This window comes from Gopherus flavomarginatus, chromosome 2 (genome assembly GCF_025201925.1).
Source record: "Gopherus flavomarginatus isolate rGopFla2 chromosome 2, rGopFla2.mat.asm, whole genome shotgun sequence".
NCBI classification, from domain to species: Eukaryota; Metazoa; Chordata; order Testudines; family Testudinidae; genus Gopherus; species Gopherus flavomarginatus.
In genome coordinates this window covers 81,584,167-81,601,735 of record NC_066618.1, presented here as the reverse complement: position 1 = coordinate 81,601,735, position 17,569 = coordinate 81,584,167, and the positions used below count along the sequence as shown (strand labels likewise).

The following is a 17,569-nucleotide window of genomic DNA, read 5'->3' as shown; positions in this document are numbered from 1 at the left end:
GTTAGGAGTAACATATCCTACGGTGAGAGCTGGCAAAGAGCTTTGTGAATGCTTCCACTTAAACTTGTAACAGGACCATTATTGCTTTCCACAGAAGAAGCAACTGCTTTCACTACCCTCCCACCCCAGGAATTCCTGCCTATCCTCCTTATTGTTGTTCAGGAAAAGCAATTGAAGATTACTCTCAAGAAGCTTGAATCAGAGGCATCCTTTGACTCTCAAGGAGACTAGAAGGAATGATTTGTCAGCAAAATCCAAATGATTATCTGAAGAAGAGCTCTGTGTAAGCGCCAAGGCTTCTCTCTTTCCCCAACAGAAGTTGGTCAAATAAAAGATATGACCTCACCCACCTTGTCTGTAATTACAGGCAGTTTTATCACAGAAGTCATGGAATCCATGACTTCCAAAGACTTCTGTGTCTTCAGCCCCGGCAGCTGGGAGCTGCAGGGTCCTGCCACCTCCCGCAGTGACAGGGAGATGTAGGGTACCCCTGCCCCCTGAGGCAGCAGGCCCCCAAACTCCGAGCCACCATGGGCATTGGGGGTACTTTGCAGCTTTCAGCCACCGTGGGCTGGGGGGATCCCTGCAGCTCCCCAACTGTGGCGGTGGGGCAGGGAGACCCTTGCAGCTCCTCATGTCGGGGGGAGGGGGCGGAAGGGGGACCCTGGAGCTCTGAGCCTCCTTAGGTGGTGGGGGCCCCGGAGCTCCAGCCACCTGGCAGCTGCCCAGGCCCTTTCCATTATATCATGGATGTTTTTAGTAAAAGTCAGGGACACATCATGGGCTTCTGTGAATTTTTTTTTATTACCCATGACCTATCCATGACTTTTACTAAAAATATCCATGACAAAATCTTAGCCTTAACCATCAGCAATGTGCTGGAGGCGGCTCTCGGGAGCCCCTTGTTAAAAATCTATCACCAAACTCTAAGGAGGATTGGGTTGATTTCCCTGCGTGGGATACTGCTATATCATCCCTGCCAAACATGACTTCTTTTGGGGGGGTCATAAAAATACTTCTGAGAGAGCAAATGTGTTTCTTTTTGAACGGTCCAGACTATATCAAGTGGAAGGAACTTTCAAAATGGGCCCAATGGGACATCTAAACCTGTTATAATTTACAATAGCCTTGTGAATGCTCTAAATTATACCGGGGTTGTTTTGGTCCCAGGATCAGGAAAGAGGAGCCCCTCCCTCCCTTCTTCCCCCCTTCTCCTCAGCTGCACAGCACAGCTGAGTATTTGGCCCTATAGATGTGCGGTAAGATAAAAAGGAAAGGTTCCATAGGAAGGAAAAGTTTCTCATTGGTTTTATAAAACACAAATGTATAGATCTGTAGTTTTGGTAGATTAACAGAGATAGATGGGTAATTAGGATCTTTAAAATGCACAATAAACCATGTTCTTTTTGGCAGTGCTCTTGAGGGCATTTTGTGGCCTCAGTCAAAGAAACTGAGCTGTTTATAGAGAGGAAAGAGAAATATAGAAAATAATGTATTAAATGTTTTTTCTTAATTGGTTTTAAAATGCAAAAACCTCATTGCTGCTGCCATTCCCCAAAACATGCCGTTATAATGATTATGCCTCTATAAATAACACACAGCTGGCTTGGCTGTGGTGTAATTCTACTGTTAATGGTAAACAAGAAAAAATAACAACAACATGGAATCTGACCCCAGAAATGTAGCCTTGAAGTTTTTGATAACATAGCTAGGCTGTTTATGTTTTTAAATTTTGCATAATTCATCAACTCTTTTAAAAATATAATATTAGCAGTGGAATTGTCACCCAAATGCCGCTAAATATGAGACCAGGATTGAATATCTTGCAACAGAGATTCTGCATACGGTACTTACTCCAACACTTAGCAGTTTTCTGTAATTACTGTATTTTGTAGGATGATAATGGGATGGCTGCTGTTCTTCAGCTAACTTTGACATGAATTTGTTGCTACACTTCAATTTAATGGATGCATAAAACATTATGACTTTTTGTGCCTGTCTATCAGTTCAGTTTCTTTCCCATCAAAAACAGGAGATGTTATATGAAACATAGGATAGACTTTGGGTTCTTATACATAATCTAAAAGACTGAGGGTTTTTTCATAAATATGCCATGTTTCCTCCTTTTGTTCCAGGTAGAGGTTGACGAAAAAGAAATAAACCATTACCTGAATCTGTGTTTAGATTATCTTTTACATGTGCACTAAACATGCACTTTGAGATTAATCCCTGTAATACTCCCTTCCAAATACAAGATCTATAGGAATCATGTTAGTCAAAGATGATAGATGATGATTTAGCTCATTTGGGAAGGCAGTGGTATGGACACACGTTACTTGCTCTAACCAGACAAAAGTGGGTATCTCTTTCTTCAGAGATACTCAGATCTTTGTGAGGGACCTCTCTTTATGGCACACAGCCTGCAACCAGGGCTTAATTTGTAATGAAAGGTGCCAGGGCACAAGCAATTAGGTGTTGGGATATTTTTTTTACATTCATAACTGATACAGCAAGCCTAAACGTGCCAGAGCTATGAACTCCCACGCCTAGCACTGCTGGGGATCAGCCCTGGCAAGCCACGGCACAAATTAAGCGCTGCCTGCAACCATATTACCGACAGATGTGATCTTATCAGATGTTATAGACCAAAACTGATGTTGGACCTTGGATGGAAGACTTGGAAAATCCAAGTACTTCAGGAAGTGAGACTGGTAGCATTGTTCTCCGTGATTCAGCGGTGAACCAATATCCCCACACAGTGATGAGGGCAATGAGATGCAGCCTGTTAAGCTCCAACCATTTAGAATGATGAATGGTCCCACTGAACTTTTAACAAAAGTAGGAGTGTTAGTTCCAATGTCCTGACAAGAGTCAGCCTCTTGTAATTCTGCCTGCCTACATGTGAATCTCTCAAGTAGCGGCGTATTGGCATGGAATCATTATTTGAAGCTGGAAAGCTAAATGTAGATACATTCAGCATACCTTTCAGATTGCTAGGCTATTTGTACACATGTGTAACAAAGAGCCACACATTGCTATGTGCAATTAGGAAAAAGTCAATATGCTAAATAGAGAAATTTACCTCAAAGTTATTTTTTTCTCCCCACTCTTAATAGTAGCCCTTTCAAATAAAACAGCAGCAGTCTTCCTGATTGTTACAGTTTTAAAAAACATAATATTTAAAATCTTTTCTTCCTTCAAAGGCAGCAGCATGACTGAACTGAGCTGTTGAGCCAGGCTCTCCACTCTGAAATGGCCTTTCAATGTCATGTTTTTCTTAACTTCCCCTGAAGTGTCCTTGCAATGTAATATGTTAATACATATATTCCATGCAAAAATTAGTGGCACATTAATACAATGCTACATTGAGAGATTAAGCTTTAAAAGTTAGGAAATTCTAAGGGGTAATGTTAAAAGGTCAAGTTTAATTCTGCCTTCTTGTTAACACTTCCTTAAAATTATGCTCTCTCTTTAGATCCCATAATATCACATAAAAGATTATACAAAGTGAAATTTCTTATACAGCTTACATATGTGGGATGTACTGTGCTGTACTACACCAGTTAAAACAACGAGGAGTCCTTGTAGCATCTTAGAGACTAATACATTTATTTGGGCATAAGCTTTCATGGGCTAAAACCCACTTCATCAGATGCGTGGAGTGGAAAATACAGTAGCAGCTATATATACACAGTACATGAAAAGATGAGAGTTGCCTTACCAAGTGAGGGGACAGTGCTAATGAGACAATTCAATTAACAGTAGAATACCAAGGGAGGAAAAATCACTTTTGTAGTGATAATGAGGGTGGCCCATTTCAAAGAGTTGACAAGAAGGTGTGAGTAACAGTAGGGGGATATTAGTATGGGGAAATTATGGGGAAATACACCAGTTAAGTTTTCCACCAAATATTACTTAATTTCTAAGGGCTTGTCTACAAGGCAAGTTACTGCATGGCAAGCTACAGCACAGTAGCTTGCTGTCTAGTAACATCCCATGTGGGTGCTGATACAGTAAAAATCCCAGAGTGTGGCTTAGCACTGCTGCTTTGAAGTAGCAGTTGTATGCTGAGCCACATTCTGGAACTGTGCTGTAGCAGAGCCCTCACAGGAACTTACTGCATGGAAAACTGGTGTGCTGTAGTTTCACACCCTTCGCTTGCCATGTAGACAAGCCCTAAATTTAATGTGCAAAACTAACATTTAATAATAGAACTCTCACTCAGTTGCAGAAGTCACTACCGACAAACAGATGCGAATGCCTGTCAAGATTTTACACTGTGCTGCAGTGAGAATCCCAAGATATTTTCAATAAATGTATCTTGAAGTTGAAACATATTCATAACTTTTATAGGGTGCTTTTTGCAGCAATGCACAAACCCTGAAGCATGAAAGAATGAAAGTTCCTTGATTTAGAGCCATATTGGACTGGGTATTTTTGAGCTTCTTTAAGAATAGAACCCATAACACCAAACAAGCAAAATTTGATGTTTCTTGCTCCAGTCTGAGTTTTAGTTATCTGAGTGCAAAATTTCTAATTGGAATGTATTTCTAATCAGAATGTAAACATATAGCTGAACTTTTTTGACTGAAGCTTTCCAGAATAATTCAGGGTTGGGAGGAGACCAAGTCTGGAAAATTTCATCCCCAGAGGAATTTACTTTGAGGTAGATATAAGTATATTAAAAAAATGGAGGGAGGATTGGTATGGTGGTTGAAACTAAACCAAAATAAGTGTATTTATACTCACTCTAATCCGGGGCTCGAATGGTCCCCCTCTCTTCTCTTTTCACTTGAGAAGTCAGTCACAGTTGGCTGGGTTCCTCAAGCTTGGCTTCCCTTCAGTAGGGTTCAGATATACCCATGGGCTGGCCTGGATTAAGATATAGGCACACCAGGCTCTGGTTTCCAGTGTCAAATTTTGACATCAAAATCTCAGCTTTCATTTAAAAAAAATTATGTTTCTAACCCTCATGGTTGCAAAGAAAAGCTTGAAAATGTGAAATGAGGGCAACCAATGCAGCAAGTTCTGCAGTTAACCCCTAGTGAGGGAGGAACAGTGCTGCTAGAGCTAGAGAGGAAGTAATCTGGCGCCCTAGTTGTCACCAGAGCAGAACAGGGTCCTACTGGTCAGGACAAGGGGCAAAACTTGGGGGCTCTGCTGGGTTCTGCTTCTACCCTCTGGTATTTCTGTCTGACTGAGGTGAAAGAAACTGGTTCTACTTTCCCAGTCACCACTCACCAAAATGACCAGAATGAAACATCAGTCTCAATAGATGTTCATATGATTGTCTTTCTCCTGTCTCACTGCTTCATTAAGCAGTGAAATGGTTAGTAATGTTAACATTTAAATTATCATCTTCGGGCATCTGTGTTAACTCTCCAGTTGAGCAGGGCACATCTCTCAGTTTCAGGCAATTGTTTCAGGCTTTCTGTTAACTCAGGCAGACATCTCTGCATCAGTTACACTTGGTTCAGATTGTGAAAGTATTCCTCATCACCATAAGGACAACATATATTTTTTTTCAAATGAGATACCAGAGAAAGATTTCAAGCTTTAAAAAAAAGTGCCACTTCACTCAGCAGTGCCTGTATTTTTTACATATCTACCATTTGGTTGCTCAAAGAAACTATGCTTATTTGTGTATGTTATGTGCTTAATGAGAGATCGGTGAATGATGGAGTTTTCAGTTCTCTGGCCATTCTGAAAAATTTGGTGGTGGTGGGGAGAAATCATACAGAGATTAACAGAAACTGAGTTTTTTCAGAATGTATGGCAAATAAAAAAGTTTAAAAAAAAATTGTTTCAGGCCAAACCAAACATTTTATTCTCCCCAAACCAAAATGTTTTGTTTTGATTTTGAGCATTTTTAAACATTTTTTAAATTTTAAAAGATGAAAATGAAGGAATTTTGAATTAAAAAATTTCATTTTGGAAAAAAAAGCTTTTGCCGAAGTAATTTGGCATGGTTGATATGAATTAATGAAATGTTTTGGAGTCACCAAATCTGCATTTTTTGCCAAAACATTTCCGTCAAAACATTTGCCCAGCTCTATTCTTAATACTTATGAACTAATGAAGTTGTTGTAGAAAAGCTCCCAGAACAGCAGCAGTGTGATAGCTCTCTGGTTTCTTGACAATTCACAACCAGTCCCCCATATGCATAACTGTTTTCAGGATTAGGCCCTAAACTAGTCCCAAAAAACTGGGTAGTTTAAGTACAGAAATGCTAAAGAAAGAAAGAGAAAGAAAGAAAGAAAGAAAGAAAATAAACTGTTGCAATGTATCACTTTGCCTTTTGTTGTAGCGAGCAGCATCCCTGGAGAACACCTGCAGCCGATGTCAAACAGATGCTTGCACCCCTCTATGCCATGAATCTGAGCAGATATTATTTTGAGATTTAAAGTACTCCTCCACCCCCACCCCGCACACATTTTATTAAGGATCTTATTTCTTGATAATAATTGTCACTACTTCACATATACTCTTAATACTATATGTCATTAACGGGATTATGCACTTGAAGCTAATTAATCCACTTTCAGTCACTGCTCTCAAGTTGGGAAAAGGCTAAAAGACCCCTGATTAGACCTGAATTAATTTAAATTCTATTTAATAGAAATATTCTGTGTAAGAGTAGTGGACCAATAGACTGAAGACTATTCATATGCTGAAAAAGACATACGACCAGATTTTGAAAGGCATCTGAAAATGAAGATAGGCACCTAGCTTGCACTAGGTACCTGTCTTTATATTTAGGCTTCTAAATACCATTAAAAATCTGGCCCCTGCTCTTCTCAGAATGCAGTAACTGAATTCATTAATGGGCTGAATAATGTACTTTGTGGGACATGAATGCCATTTTATTCCTGCTGGCTCAGAGTGCTGTCAAATTATCCCATGCAGAACTCTTATTAGTTTTCTTCTACTAACTGTTTAAAATCCCTTTGTAATCCTTAGGGGGCCTAGTTTAGTCATTCTTTTGTATCAGAGTGTTCCACGTGATCTTTGAGGTCATATCGTTTCCATTATGGCATGAAACTCAAAGACTTATGTTATCGGAACACTTTTCACAGTTCTTAATGCTTTGTTTTACATATTGCATCTTTTATATGAATTACGGCATTGATCCATGAAAAATTAATGAATTAAAACAATTTTTCCCAAAGAGCTAGAGGCTCCACACACTAATTTAATTTCAAATCATTTTATATCGATAAACCCTTTCCAACAATGTCATTGAGTCCTATTATATTATAGTTGTGAACACTGACTTTTTCCCCCAGTATCCTGTTCTGACTGGCTGGCAGGCTGCTGTCATTGTTTAAAATCACTAGCAAATAAGAAAAAGCCTTAATTCAACTCTAAACATGCTGCGGACTGATCAGTACAATAGGATTCAAATCCAGTCTTGAAGTGTGTTGCATGTGTTATGAAGAACATAATCCATAAAGTGGGGTTGGATACAGCAGAAGTGGAGAGAGAGGAATAATAGATGGAGATATACCTATCTCCTAGAACTGGAAGGGACTCTGAAAGGTCATTGAGTCCAGCCCCCTGTCTTCACTAGCAGGGCCAAGTACTGATTTTGCCCCAAATGGCCCCCTCAAGGATTGAACTCACAATCCTGAGTTTAGCAGGCCAGTGCTTAAACCACTAAGCTATTCCTGTCCCTCCTGAATGACATTGCCTCAGACAAAAGAATTTAATGGGGAGAGGTCTTCAGAGTGTGACTGAGTAGATCAGTTCTTTTAATCTTGCCTTAATGAACCATTGTTTCAAATATGGGTGAAACATCAACAACCCTCAGCATTTTAATGGGGATGGGGGTGGGAGGGCGAGGGCATTGTGTGTGTCTACAATAAGATTAAATGTGGGGAGGGGTGAAATAGTGAAATTATGCTATTAATTTAACTGCTAAGCAGGACGTGTGCATGAACACACCCACTCACCCACCAGTGTAGACAAAGTATATAAGGTTAGAGATAAGTCAGGGGTCTTGACATTCCACAGCTACTAAATTCTTTTCTCTTTTAACTATGGTTATCTCATGAGCTTTAGCTGACACACTAGATTACCAGTCTAGCCTTTCAACCTCCAAATACCAGAGTTCATATCCTGGCATATGTCACAAATGAAAATGATCTTGGACATTTATCCTAGTCAATTTTGTGCACATCTTAAAACCACTTCTGCCACTACACGGCTTGGCAGCTTGACATGCTTGGTAATTGCTTGTCAAAAAAGGACCAAAGCTTAAGTAACAGATATTGTAGGTTAATTCTGATGTATGTTGCCAGAGCTTTTTGTGGGAAGTTGGCGCTATTCACATCATTGCCAATGCCATAGATCTTCACTGTCATAACTTCTATAATCCCCACAGTTTAAAACAAAACAAAACCCAGGCAGAGCAGCTTTCATACCATTTTAAAACTAGAGCTGGGATCAAAGTGCAAAATATGGATCCAGATTTAATCACCCCAAGATCCAGAGTTTGTTTGGGTGCCTCTCTCTCCCAAATACATTGGGCCAGATTTTGAGCTCAGTTACAGCAGTGTAAACCCAGAAGGCCCTTAAAGGAGTTTTTTCAGTGGAACTGATCTTAGAATTTGACCCTAATGTTGAAGATCTGGAAATTTGGATGAATCTACTTTCTAATTTTCATATATTTGAATATGTATAACATCATTATATATCTGGTGTTTTTTCTTTAAATGGAACATTTGTATTTTTCTACTCCTATTTCCAGTTCTCAGTACAATATCAGGGACCTCAGGAAAATGTATTTAAAATCTGTTGGGGGAAAAAAGGGTCCAATCTGCCCTCCGATATCTGTTTTGTAGAAAGAGAAGATTTTTCACTTTCTGTACCACTTCTTCACATCGCTATTGCAGAAACACCTTTCCCCCTAAAGTTTTCAGTTGTGAATTGCTGAAGTAGGAGTCAAACCAAAGACGTCTAACAAACAAAAGACTTTTGATAAATGCCTTGCCTTTGGCCGTATTGCAAGTTCAACCATCTCTTTGTAACTCTGAACTTAAACAGCTGCTTCCTATGTTCATGTGTTCCAGTTGGCTGAAACTTGCTTACTGGCAGCCAGAATAGCTAATGCTCTTTATGGTTCTGCTGGGGAAGTAATGTTACATCTATAGATAAGCAATAAATGTGATTCATAATTGATGGCAGCTTCCAAAAAAAAAAAAAAAAGCCATTCCAGCCACTAACGGGTACTTTTTTAGCATGCAGACAAAAAGGGCAATTTACTGCTTGTAAAAATTGATTTTTTGTCAATTATTTAAATGACAGCCTGCAAATCTTAATTGTTAATTACTATTTGAGGCGATGATGCAGGCGTAGAGCTGCCAGATGGATCTATTCTACTGGCCACTTGATTAACAACGTGTGGGTGTTCACACACGAATACACATATTTACATATGCAGACTGTTTGCCGCGGCAAAATGACACTAATAGTTTAGAGAGCGGGTCTCATTAAAATGAGCTAATAATAGGAACGTCAAAATAAATTCCATTCACTGTATTTTGATGCATGTAGCTGCCACACAAGTGGAAACCCCAGAGTTTCAAGCTACTTTATGTGCAGTGCATCTTGGTACTTTGAACAACTCGCAAAGGTGTGAAGGGAGGGCTAGAATTGAAATGGGGTGAATAGTTCAGGACAAAAATGCTGGAATTATTAAAGAGGCTGGGTAAGGATAACTTAGCAACTTCAGGTGAGTAAGTAAAGGGTTCTATCATAGACTAGAGATTAATGTAGCACATCTAAGGGACTACAAAGCATATTGGAAGGAGGAATTATTCTGACTAATTGTGTTTTGCTCTCCTGCTTCAGAAGATACTTTCCCTTTGTTCCATTATGCACAGAGCCCATAACTTTATAATACTTTGGACGTCTGTAGTGCTTAACGTCTGAGGATCTCTCACGGGTCTTTGAAAAAAGTTAATTGAACTCATAGAACTCATGGGAGATCGGTGATTTTTCCTTGAACCCATTTGACTGATGGATAGGCTGAGACGCAGATGTGTGTCGATTGAATAATCTTTGGAAGAGTCAAGAGTAGATCAAAGGAGTCCTAGGCTACGTCTACACTACAGCATAAAATCGAAATTACTAAAACCGGTTTTATAAAACCGATATTATAAAATCGATTTTATGCGTCCACACTAGGGCACATTAATTCGGTGGTGTGCGTCCATGGTCCTAGGCTACCATCGATTTTCGGAGCGGTGCACTCTGGGTAGCTACATTAAAGGAATGAGACCAATAACTTCGATTTCCGTCCACACTAACCCTAAATCGATATAGTAATATCGATTTTAGGGTTACTCCTCTCGTTGGGGAGGAGTACAGAAATCGATTTTAAGAGCCCTTAAAATCGATTTAAAGTGCCTTGTAGTGTGGATGGGTACAGAGTTAAATCGATTTAACACTGTTTAAATCGATTTAACTGTGTAGTGTGGACCAGGCCCTAGTGCACTACCTAATTCCTGCCTCCACACAGCAGTCTCATCTGCAGTATTTGTGGCCATTGAACAAAACTCTTAATGCAATGAATTAATTAAACTACATATATATATATATATATATATTTAAAAAAGAGTTAATGGCAGCAGCTTCTTCTATGGATCCCACTTCTTAAAGTGAAACTAAGCATGCTCTGGCTGCGCCCATACCAAATGCTGTTGTTATCACTGTTAAAGTAGTTGCGTTACCTTGGCTATGTGCCACATCACTGGGGCACTGTCCAGCAAGTTGCATCTGAAAGAACAGCATTGTCTTAGTGCTAGTTGCCTGTGAGAGACTGAGATATGTGATTCTGCAAAGCAAAATGTGGGTGCCATTCTTCACTCCTCCTTCTCCACTGCAAAGCCTGCTCAAAGTCCGCCTCCCACTGAGATAATGAAAAACAGTATCAAACTTGTGCAGGTTGCCATTGTGCTTTGCAGTATGTAATTCTTTAAGTTAGTATGCTGTGTGCTAGTTAAAGCTGTTATGATAATTGCGGTTACCAATTTAGCATGTTGTTCAAATCCATACAAATTCCCAGAACATCAGCTGAGCAGGCATAAACCACTCCCTTTCCTTTATGGTCTCTTCAGTGGGTAATTGTTGTTTTTTGCATGCTTTGCATAAGAGTGACTTTTGTCTCCATTTCTAGGTTACTGCACTTTAAAGGTCATGGAGTGTGCATCTGGGCCATAATGTCTTAAAAATGTGTTGTACAAAATGGGAAAGGATTATTTTTAATACCAAAACCATGCTCTATTTTGCATGTTTTCTGCATATTTGATAGTAGGTTGTAAGTTCTTTGGGACAGGAACCTTCTCTATGTCTTGTGTTTGTACAGCACCTAACACAATGGGTTCTGAACAAATAATGGGGCTCCTAGGAACCACTGCAATGCAAATAATTGATAACGCTTTCTCTTAATTAGTGTTATCTAGTATATATCTAGGATTTCATAATTTTTTACTTGTTTCTAATGAAAATCATTTTAATAGAATCATATAATGGAAATGACCTAATACACTAGGTCATTTACTAGTCTATCACCGCATCTTTTGCTTATTGCGGGCTAGTGTAGGAATTTTCCCTACAATATATTTTTTCTCCTACTTTTATTAGCCTAGTTTAATGCTCAAGGTTCTGGAAATCTACTGGTTGTTGTAATGGAAAACATACAATTCATCATTATGCCTGGACTAATGTTTACGTGATGTACATTAGTCACCCACTAGAAGTGTCGGTGTGCTGTATTGAGCTCCAGACAAAGTATGGTCCCTGTGGAGACAAAGTTGGAACTCAGATTGTGATGCAGCCTGTTTATGTCTGAATTTAAAGTTATTTGTTTTTAAATAATGAGTGTCCTGTGTAAAACAGACTGTGAAACCTCGAAGAAAGAGACTCAATGTTATTGTAATTTTTGGTAGCTTATTTGTGTAGAATTATTTTTCCCGTACAGCCCCCCAAGGATCAGAAACACTCCCTGGCAGTCTTAAGCTGCCACCTTGTCTCTTAAACCTTTTAAAAAACCTACTTCTGCCCTGATGCCTTCCATCTGTCATTAGTTAAGCAAATGATTAACTGCAGCTTCTGCTTTTCTGCTTAACTGTGTTAATTCTAACCTGTCCTCCCACCCTTCCCTATCCCACTTGTCCTCTGGTTGCATCCTGCCTGTCATGTCACGACTGTAAACTCTGGGTCAGGGACTATTTCCCTTGCTACCTGTCTGTGTAGAGCCTTGCCCAGTGGGATTAGGGTTCCCAGGTGTAAATACAAATAATTGCAATATCATAAAAATCAAATCACAGTCCATGTATTTACTACAGTTTCTAATTTTTTTCATTTGTTTTTGGTGTTGGCACAGATTGTTTCACAGAGGAAACTTTCCAAATCCTTACTGAAACATGGGAACACAGCAGGGAAATCATCCATAACAGTAAGACAGACTTAAATATATTTTCCCCATGCTTAAAGATATCTGATGTGACTACTTCTTCATAAAAATTTCCTATTGAGTTGTTAGCATGATCCCTAACAGAAAACATATTTTGAGCCTTCTGATTTATTTGAATGTTTCTGGGGACATACCTGTAATCCACAAATGGCAAGAAAGTTGTTTTTTTTTTTAAGTGTCATAAAGTGCATTATTCAGATAAAGATACAGAGCAAGAAAGCTATACTGTTTGATTATTTCTAATTCATGTTTTACAGTCTTAAAAATGTACTTAGGCCTGATTTTTCTAACACTTATACATCTTCTTAATTTTGTACATCTGAGTAGCCCCATTGACTTCATTGTGCTGTGGGGTGAGTGTAGAGAAGCCATACCCCCCAGGAGCAGGACCCTAACTCCCCTAGGGCCTCCCACCCCCTCCAGGGGCAGGGCACAACTTTTCTCCAACCCCAGCTTATTTACTTGGTCATGATAGGCCATCAACATTAACAAATGGGTCTTGAGCCCAAAAAGGGTGAGACCACTGATGTAATATTGACTGCATCTCCGTGAAATAGGGAATTTACTAATGTTAATGTTGCAACTTATTTTTAACACACGACTCCTATTGAGTTACGTATTCTTCAGTGAATTGGAAAGGCTCACATCCCAGATAGGTGTACTATTATCTTTAGTATGGCGCTACCATTAAAATTGTCTAATCAATATATTATTATTACATGGCTATGGAATAAAATAATACAGCAGTGCTTTTTCAGTCACTCAAAGAGAGTTCTGTCAGTGCTCATAGGTAGGGATTTGTAACTCAATGATAAAATATTGCTGAAGCTTAAAATTTGGTATACAAATCCTTATGTGCTAATGAGGTGATGTGTCCTACATGATTCTTCCAGCCAGTAGTCTACCTGGAACAGAAATATCATCTAATACATTACAGGGCAAATTTTCAGCAACTCAGGTCTGACTTACACATATAAAATGAATGGGTGTGTGCACTGTGATTGTGTTTTCATGCACAATTAGGGATTTGTGCTCACACATCCCTGCATGTGAATATTTTGCATGACCAAATACCAGTTTTATATGACACACATTTTGTAGGTTAAAGTCAGCCTCCAGTTTTGTTCTTTTTTTTTTTTAAATTTGTCCCGAAAAGTCCCAGTAGATGCTGCTGAAACAGTGTGAGACTCCAAGCAGCGCTGTTGACTCCTGAGAATTGTATAGTAGAATAATAGAAGCGTCATGCTGTAGTACACTGATTATCACTCTGACCCAGGCAATACCTAGCTGGTTTGAACGATGTCATTGGTCACCCTACTAGTCCTCCAAGGTTTTGGAGTCTATTGGTTTAATCCTGAGTGAGAAACGGATCTGGCTGGCGAATATGTGGGCAATGGGCATGAATCTCTGTTTTGTGTACTCCTTTGGGGAATGACTTGTGGGAACGTTTTTGTGGGCAGGAAATTATTTTTCAATTGGAAAAAAATTGAAATGTCGTTTTGGTTTTGGTGGCATTTCCAATTACGACGCCCTAGCTCTACATTTAAAAGTTTTACCAGCCTACCTATGTCAGGCATATGAGTTTTTCCTGACATAACAATACTAGTAGAAGCGCAAGGCCATATTTACACCACAGACTTCTGCTGGTGTGATTGTGTCAGTCAGGGATGTGATTTATCAGTGTAGCTTCTTTCAGGAGGGCTGGAATAAATCATACCAGTGAAAGTGCAGTTTTGCCAGTATGAGCTACTAGAGTATACCACTATAGCTATACCAGCAAAGCACTCTTAGTGTAGACATTGCACTAATATAGATGAAGTTACATCAGAGTAACTCTGCTTATACTGCCATACCTTATGTCAGCCAGGGGAATTGGCATAAGCTATACCAGACTAGGTCTACACTGCAAAGTTTTGCTGCCCATAGCTACATTGGTTAGGAATGTGAAAATATCACACACTTCTAGCTGATATGTTGATATGGGTCAAAGAGCTCCTCCTCACCCCCCTTCCCCTCCCACTCCTTTGCAGATGCTGTTTATACCAACCAAAAGAGTCATTTTGCTAATAGAGTTTATGCTGTTTGGGGAGATGATTTAACTAAACTGGTTTAAACTGCATCTCCAGTATGGATTTTGCTGGAATAGCTGTACCAGCAAAGCCTTCGTAGTATAGTTTAGCCTCCAGTGTCTTTATGCTGATATAACTGCATCTCCATAATCGTGCTATACGGTTATACTATACTATACTAGCAAAACCCTCCTGCTGTAGACATGGCCTGAATTTCATGGTAATTAATTACAGGTAATTTCATTCTTAGTTTTTCTATTTATCATGGCAGGTTGCACAGAAATATCTTAAAAATTAACAACTTGTTTTATGAACATCTTCCACTCAGTTAGAGGCAAAATACTTTGCCAGAGGAAAGTGTTTTGTTTTGACCTATTTTGATATCTCTGCTTAGCTAGGTGTCTGGTTTCTTGGAAGGTGACTGTCAGTTTCCAGCTGATAGGGTCTATAGTGCACATGTTGGTAAATGGCATCTTTCCTAATTTTATTTTCTTTCATTATACATGCAAAACTCATATGTAGCTTCTCATTTAGGTGATTGCTGAAGAATTATCTGGCAATGATGACTATGTTGAACTTTCATTCAGCGCACGGAAATTAGATGACAAGGTAAGCTGTTTGGTATTAACCTTATTGAAAGATATAAGAATGCCTTCAAATATGATTTAATAAGATTTTCCCCCACAGCTATTTTTGTTCCTTGATGTTATTAAACACATCAGAGATTTCAGATCAATTCTCCCAATGAGGCTTTCCTCAAGTTGCAAAGTAATTAAAAAAACTCAAGGGAACGTAATTAAAACCAAGACAATTTAATTATGCTGAGACCTCATTTATTTAAAATGCCACAGATCAAAAGTGCTAAGATAAGTGAGCTTTTTACAAGGAATCAAGATGTAATACTCAAAGTAGGCATCTTAACATAATCTTGAATACTTCACATCATCTTATATATATATTTACTCAGCAAAATGTATTTGAAATGTGAGAGAAAGATTCCTTCTTATGTGTTTGCCAAAGCCATCTCCAGTTCAATCAGGAATCTGTGCATAGACTAAAACCTCCCTCTTCACTCATCTTTATCTGGCAGTATTGCCCATTGTTATTAATTATATTTATATAATACTGTACCTCGATATGGCACCTTTCACCTCAAGAACTTTGCTTATAAGTCACAACCTTGAATATCCAAATGTAATAGGAGGCATTTTAATTATTTAATGTAGTAGAGGGAACATCATTGGATGTCATGGGGCCATGACCCTGTTTTGGATAACAGGGAATTTCAGATAATTGAAGGTCAGATAATCACTGTTGCACTGAATCCCTGTAACCACCATTAGAATGCAGACCCTTCTTGGCTGGTATGCTGTTCCTAATTAGTAACGTATGGTAATACCGCATAGTAGTTTGAGACTCAGAGAGTCTGATCCTGAAAATGCTTATGTGCACATTTAAGTTTGTGTGGGTGGGTGGCACAGTGTTTGGAAGCTCAAACCGTAAGTGAGGAATAATAGCATATTAACCAAAAATTTAGGTAGGCAGAATATAATCAGCAGTGCTGGAATTTTATTAGGACACGGGGGTTAATAGCATGCCTGTATTTAGCATCTTTAATTACCATAAATGATGAATCCCATCTGGAAGATGAATTATCCACTCATTGGGAGTTGCTGGATCCTCAGTGAAAATCAGATAATTTATTTAGGTAGATTTGAGAAACTAACTTTAGTAACTGCTTTTTAAAATCATTGTTTAAAATTGTAACATTCACTTCAGCTGTCATTCATGCTATTATGTCCACAAAGAAAAAGGAAAGGTACAGCATAGCAGCTGTTTCAACTGTCCATTTCCTTCCCATAAGTGTACCACATAATCTGCTGAAAATATCATTGAGAGGGTTGTGATTGTGGCTGTTATGAGTCCAGTTTAAAGGATTAATCCAAGCTATGCTTCAGCATCTGAGCTATATTCACTTCATGGTAATTTTAGAGAGTCTTTTAAGCACAGGGCATCTGTTTATGGGGCATATCTAAATTAGCAAAGGGCTTATCTTCACTCCTGGGGTAAGTCGACCTAAGTTACGCTACTCCAGCTATGTGAATAACGTAGCTGGAGTCTACATAGCTTTGGTTGACTTACCCCGGTGTCTTCACTGCACTGCGTCAGTGGGAGATGCTCTCCGGTCGACTTACCTTACTCTTCTCGGAGTGGTGGAGTACCGAGGTCGACCGGAGAGCACTCTGCCATCGATTTAGTGGGTCTTCACTAAACCTGCCTGTGACGGGTTGGATCACAGAAACCCCATTAAGACTGTCAACTGATCTGCTGAGACGACCTCTGAGTCTGTTTTTCCTGTCAACTTGGAACTCCAGAACCTTGCCTTGTTTGAGTCAGACACGCTTGCCTGCTGCAAACACAGCCCCAGGTCTGAACCATGTCCCCTAAAAGCTGCAGGCTTAACTGAAAACAGCTTAAGAAGTGTTCCTGTCTCCAACACTCAGATGCCCAGCTCCCAGTGGGGTCCAAACCCCAAATAAATCCATTATACCCTGTATAAAGCTTACACAGGGTAAACTCATAAATTGTTCGCCCTCCATAACACTGAGAGAGAGATGCATAGCTGTGCCTCGCCCCCAGGTATTTATACATACTCTGGGTTAATTAATAAGTAAAAAGTGATTTTATTAAGTGCAAAAAGTAGGATTTCAGTGGTTCCAAGTAATAACAGACAGAACAAAGTGAATTACCAAGCAAAATAAAATAAAACATGCAATTCTAAACCTATTACAGTAAGAAAGTGATTACAGATGAAATCTCACCCTCAGAGATGTTGCAATAAGTTTCTTTTACAGAATAGCCTCCTTCTAGTCTGGGTCCAGCAATCACTCACAGTCCTGAGGTTACTGCCCTTTGTTCCAGTTTCTTTCACGTATCTTTTGATGGTGGAGAGGCTATCTCTTGAGCTAGCTAAAGACAAAATGGAGGGTCTCCCAGGGGCTTAAATAGACTTTCTCTTGTG

At 39.3% G+C, this 17,569-nt stretch overlaps 1 protein-coding gene across 6 annotated transcripts in view; it reads left to right on the top strand.

The window, feature by feature from the left end:
• CPNE4 (copine 4) overlaps nucleotides 1–17,569 on the top strand; it is a 433,913-nt gene that overhangs the window by 279,017 nt on the left and 137,327 nt on the right. For all 6 annotated transcript variants that reach the window (XM_050938446.1, XM_050938442.1, XM_050938441.1 and 3 more), the window contains 2 exons: nucleotides 12,389–12,460; nucleotides 15,082–15,156. In XM_050938446.1, the coding sequence (XP_050794403.1) occupies nucleotides 12,389–12,460; nucleotides 15,082–15,156 (147 nt within the window). The remainder of the gene's footprint in view (nucleotides 1–12,388; nucleotides 12,461–15,081; nucleotides 15,157–17,569) is intronic.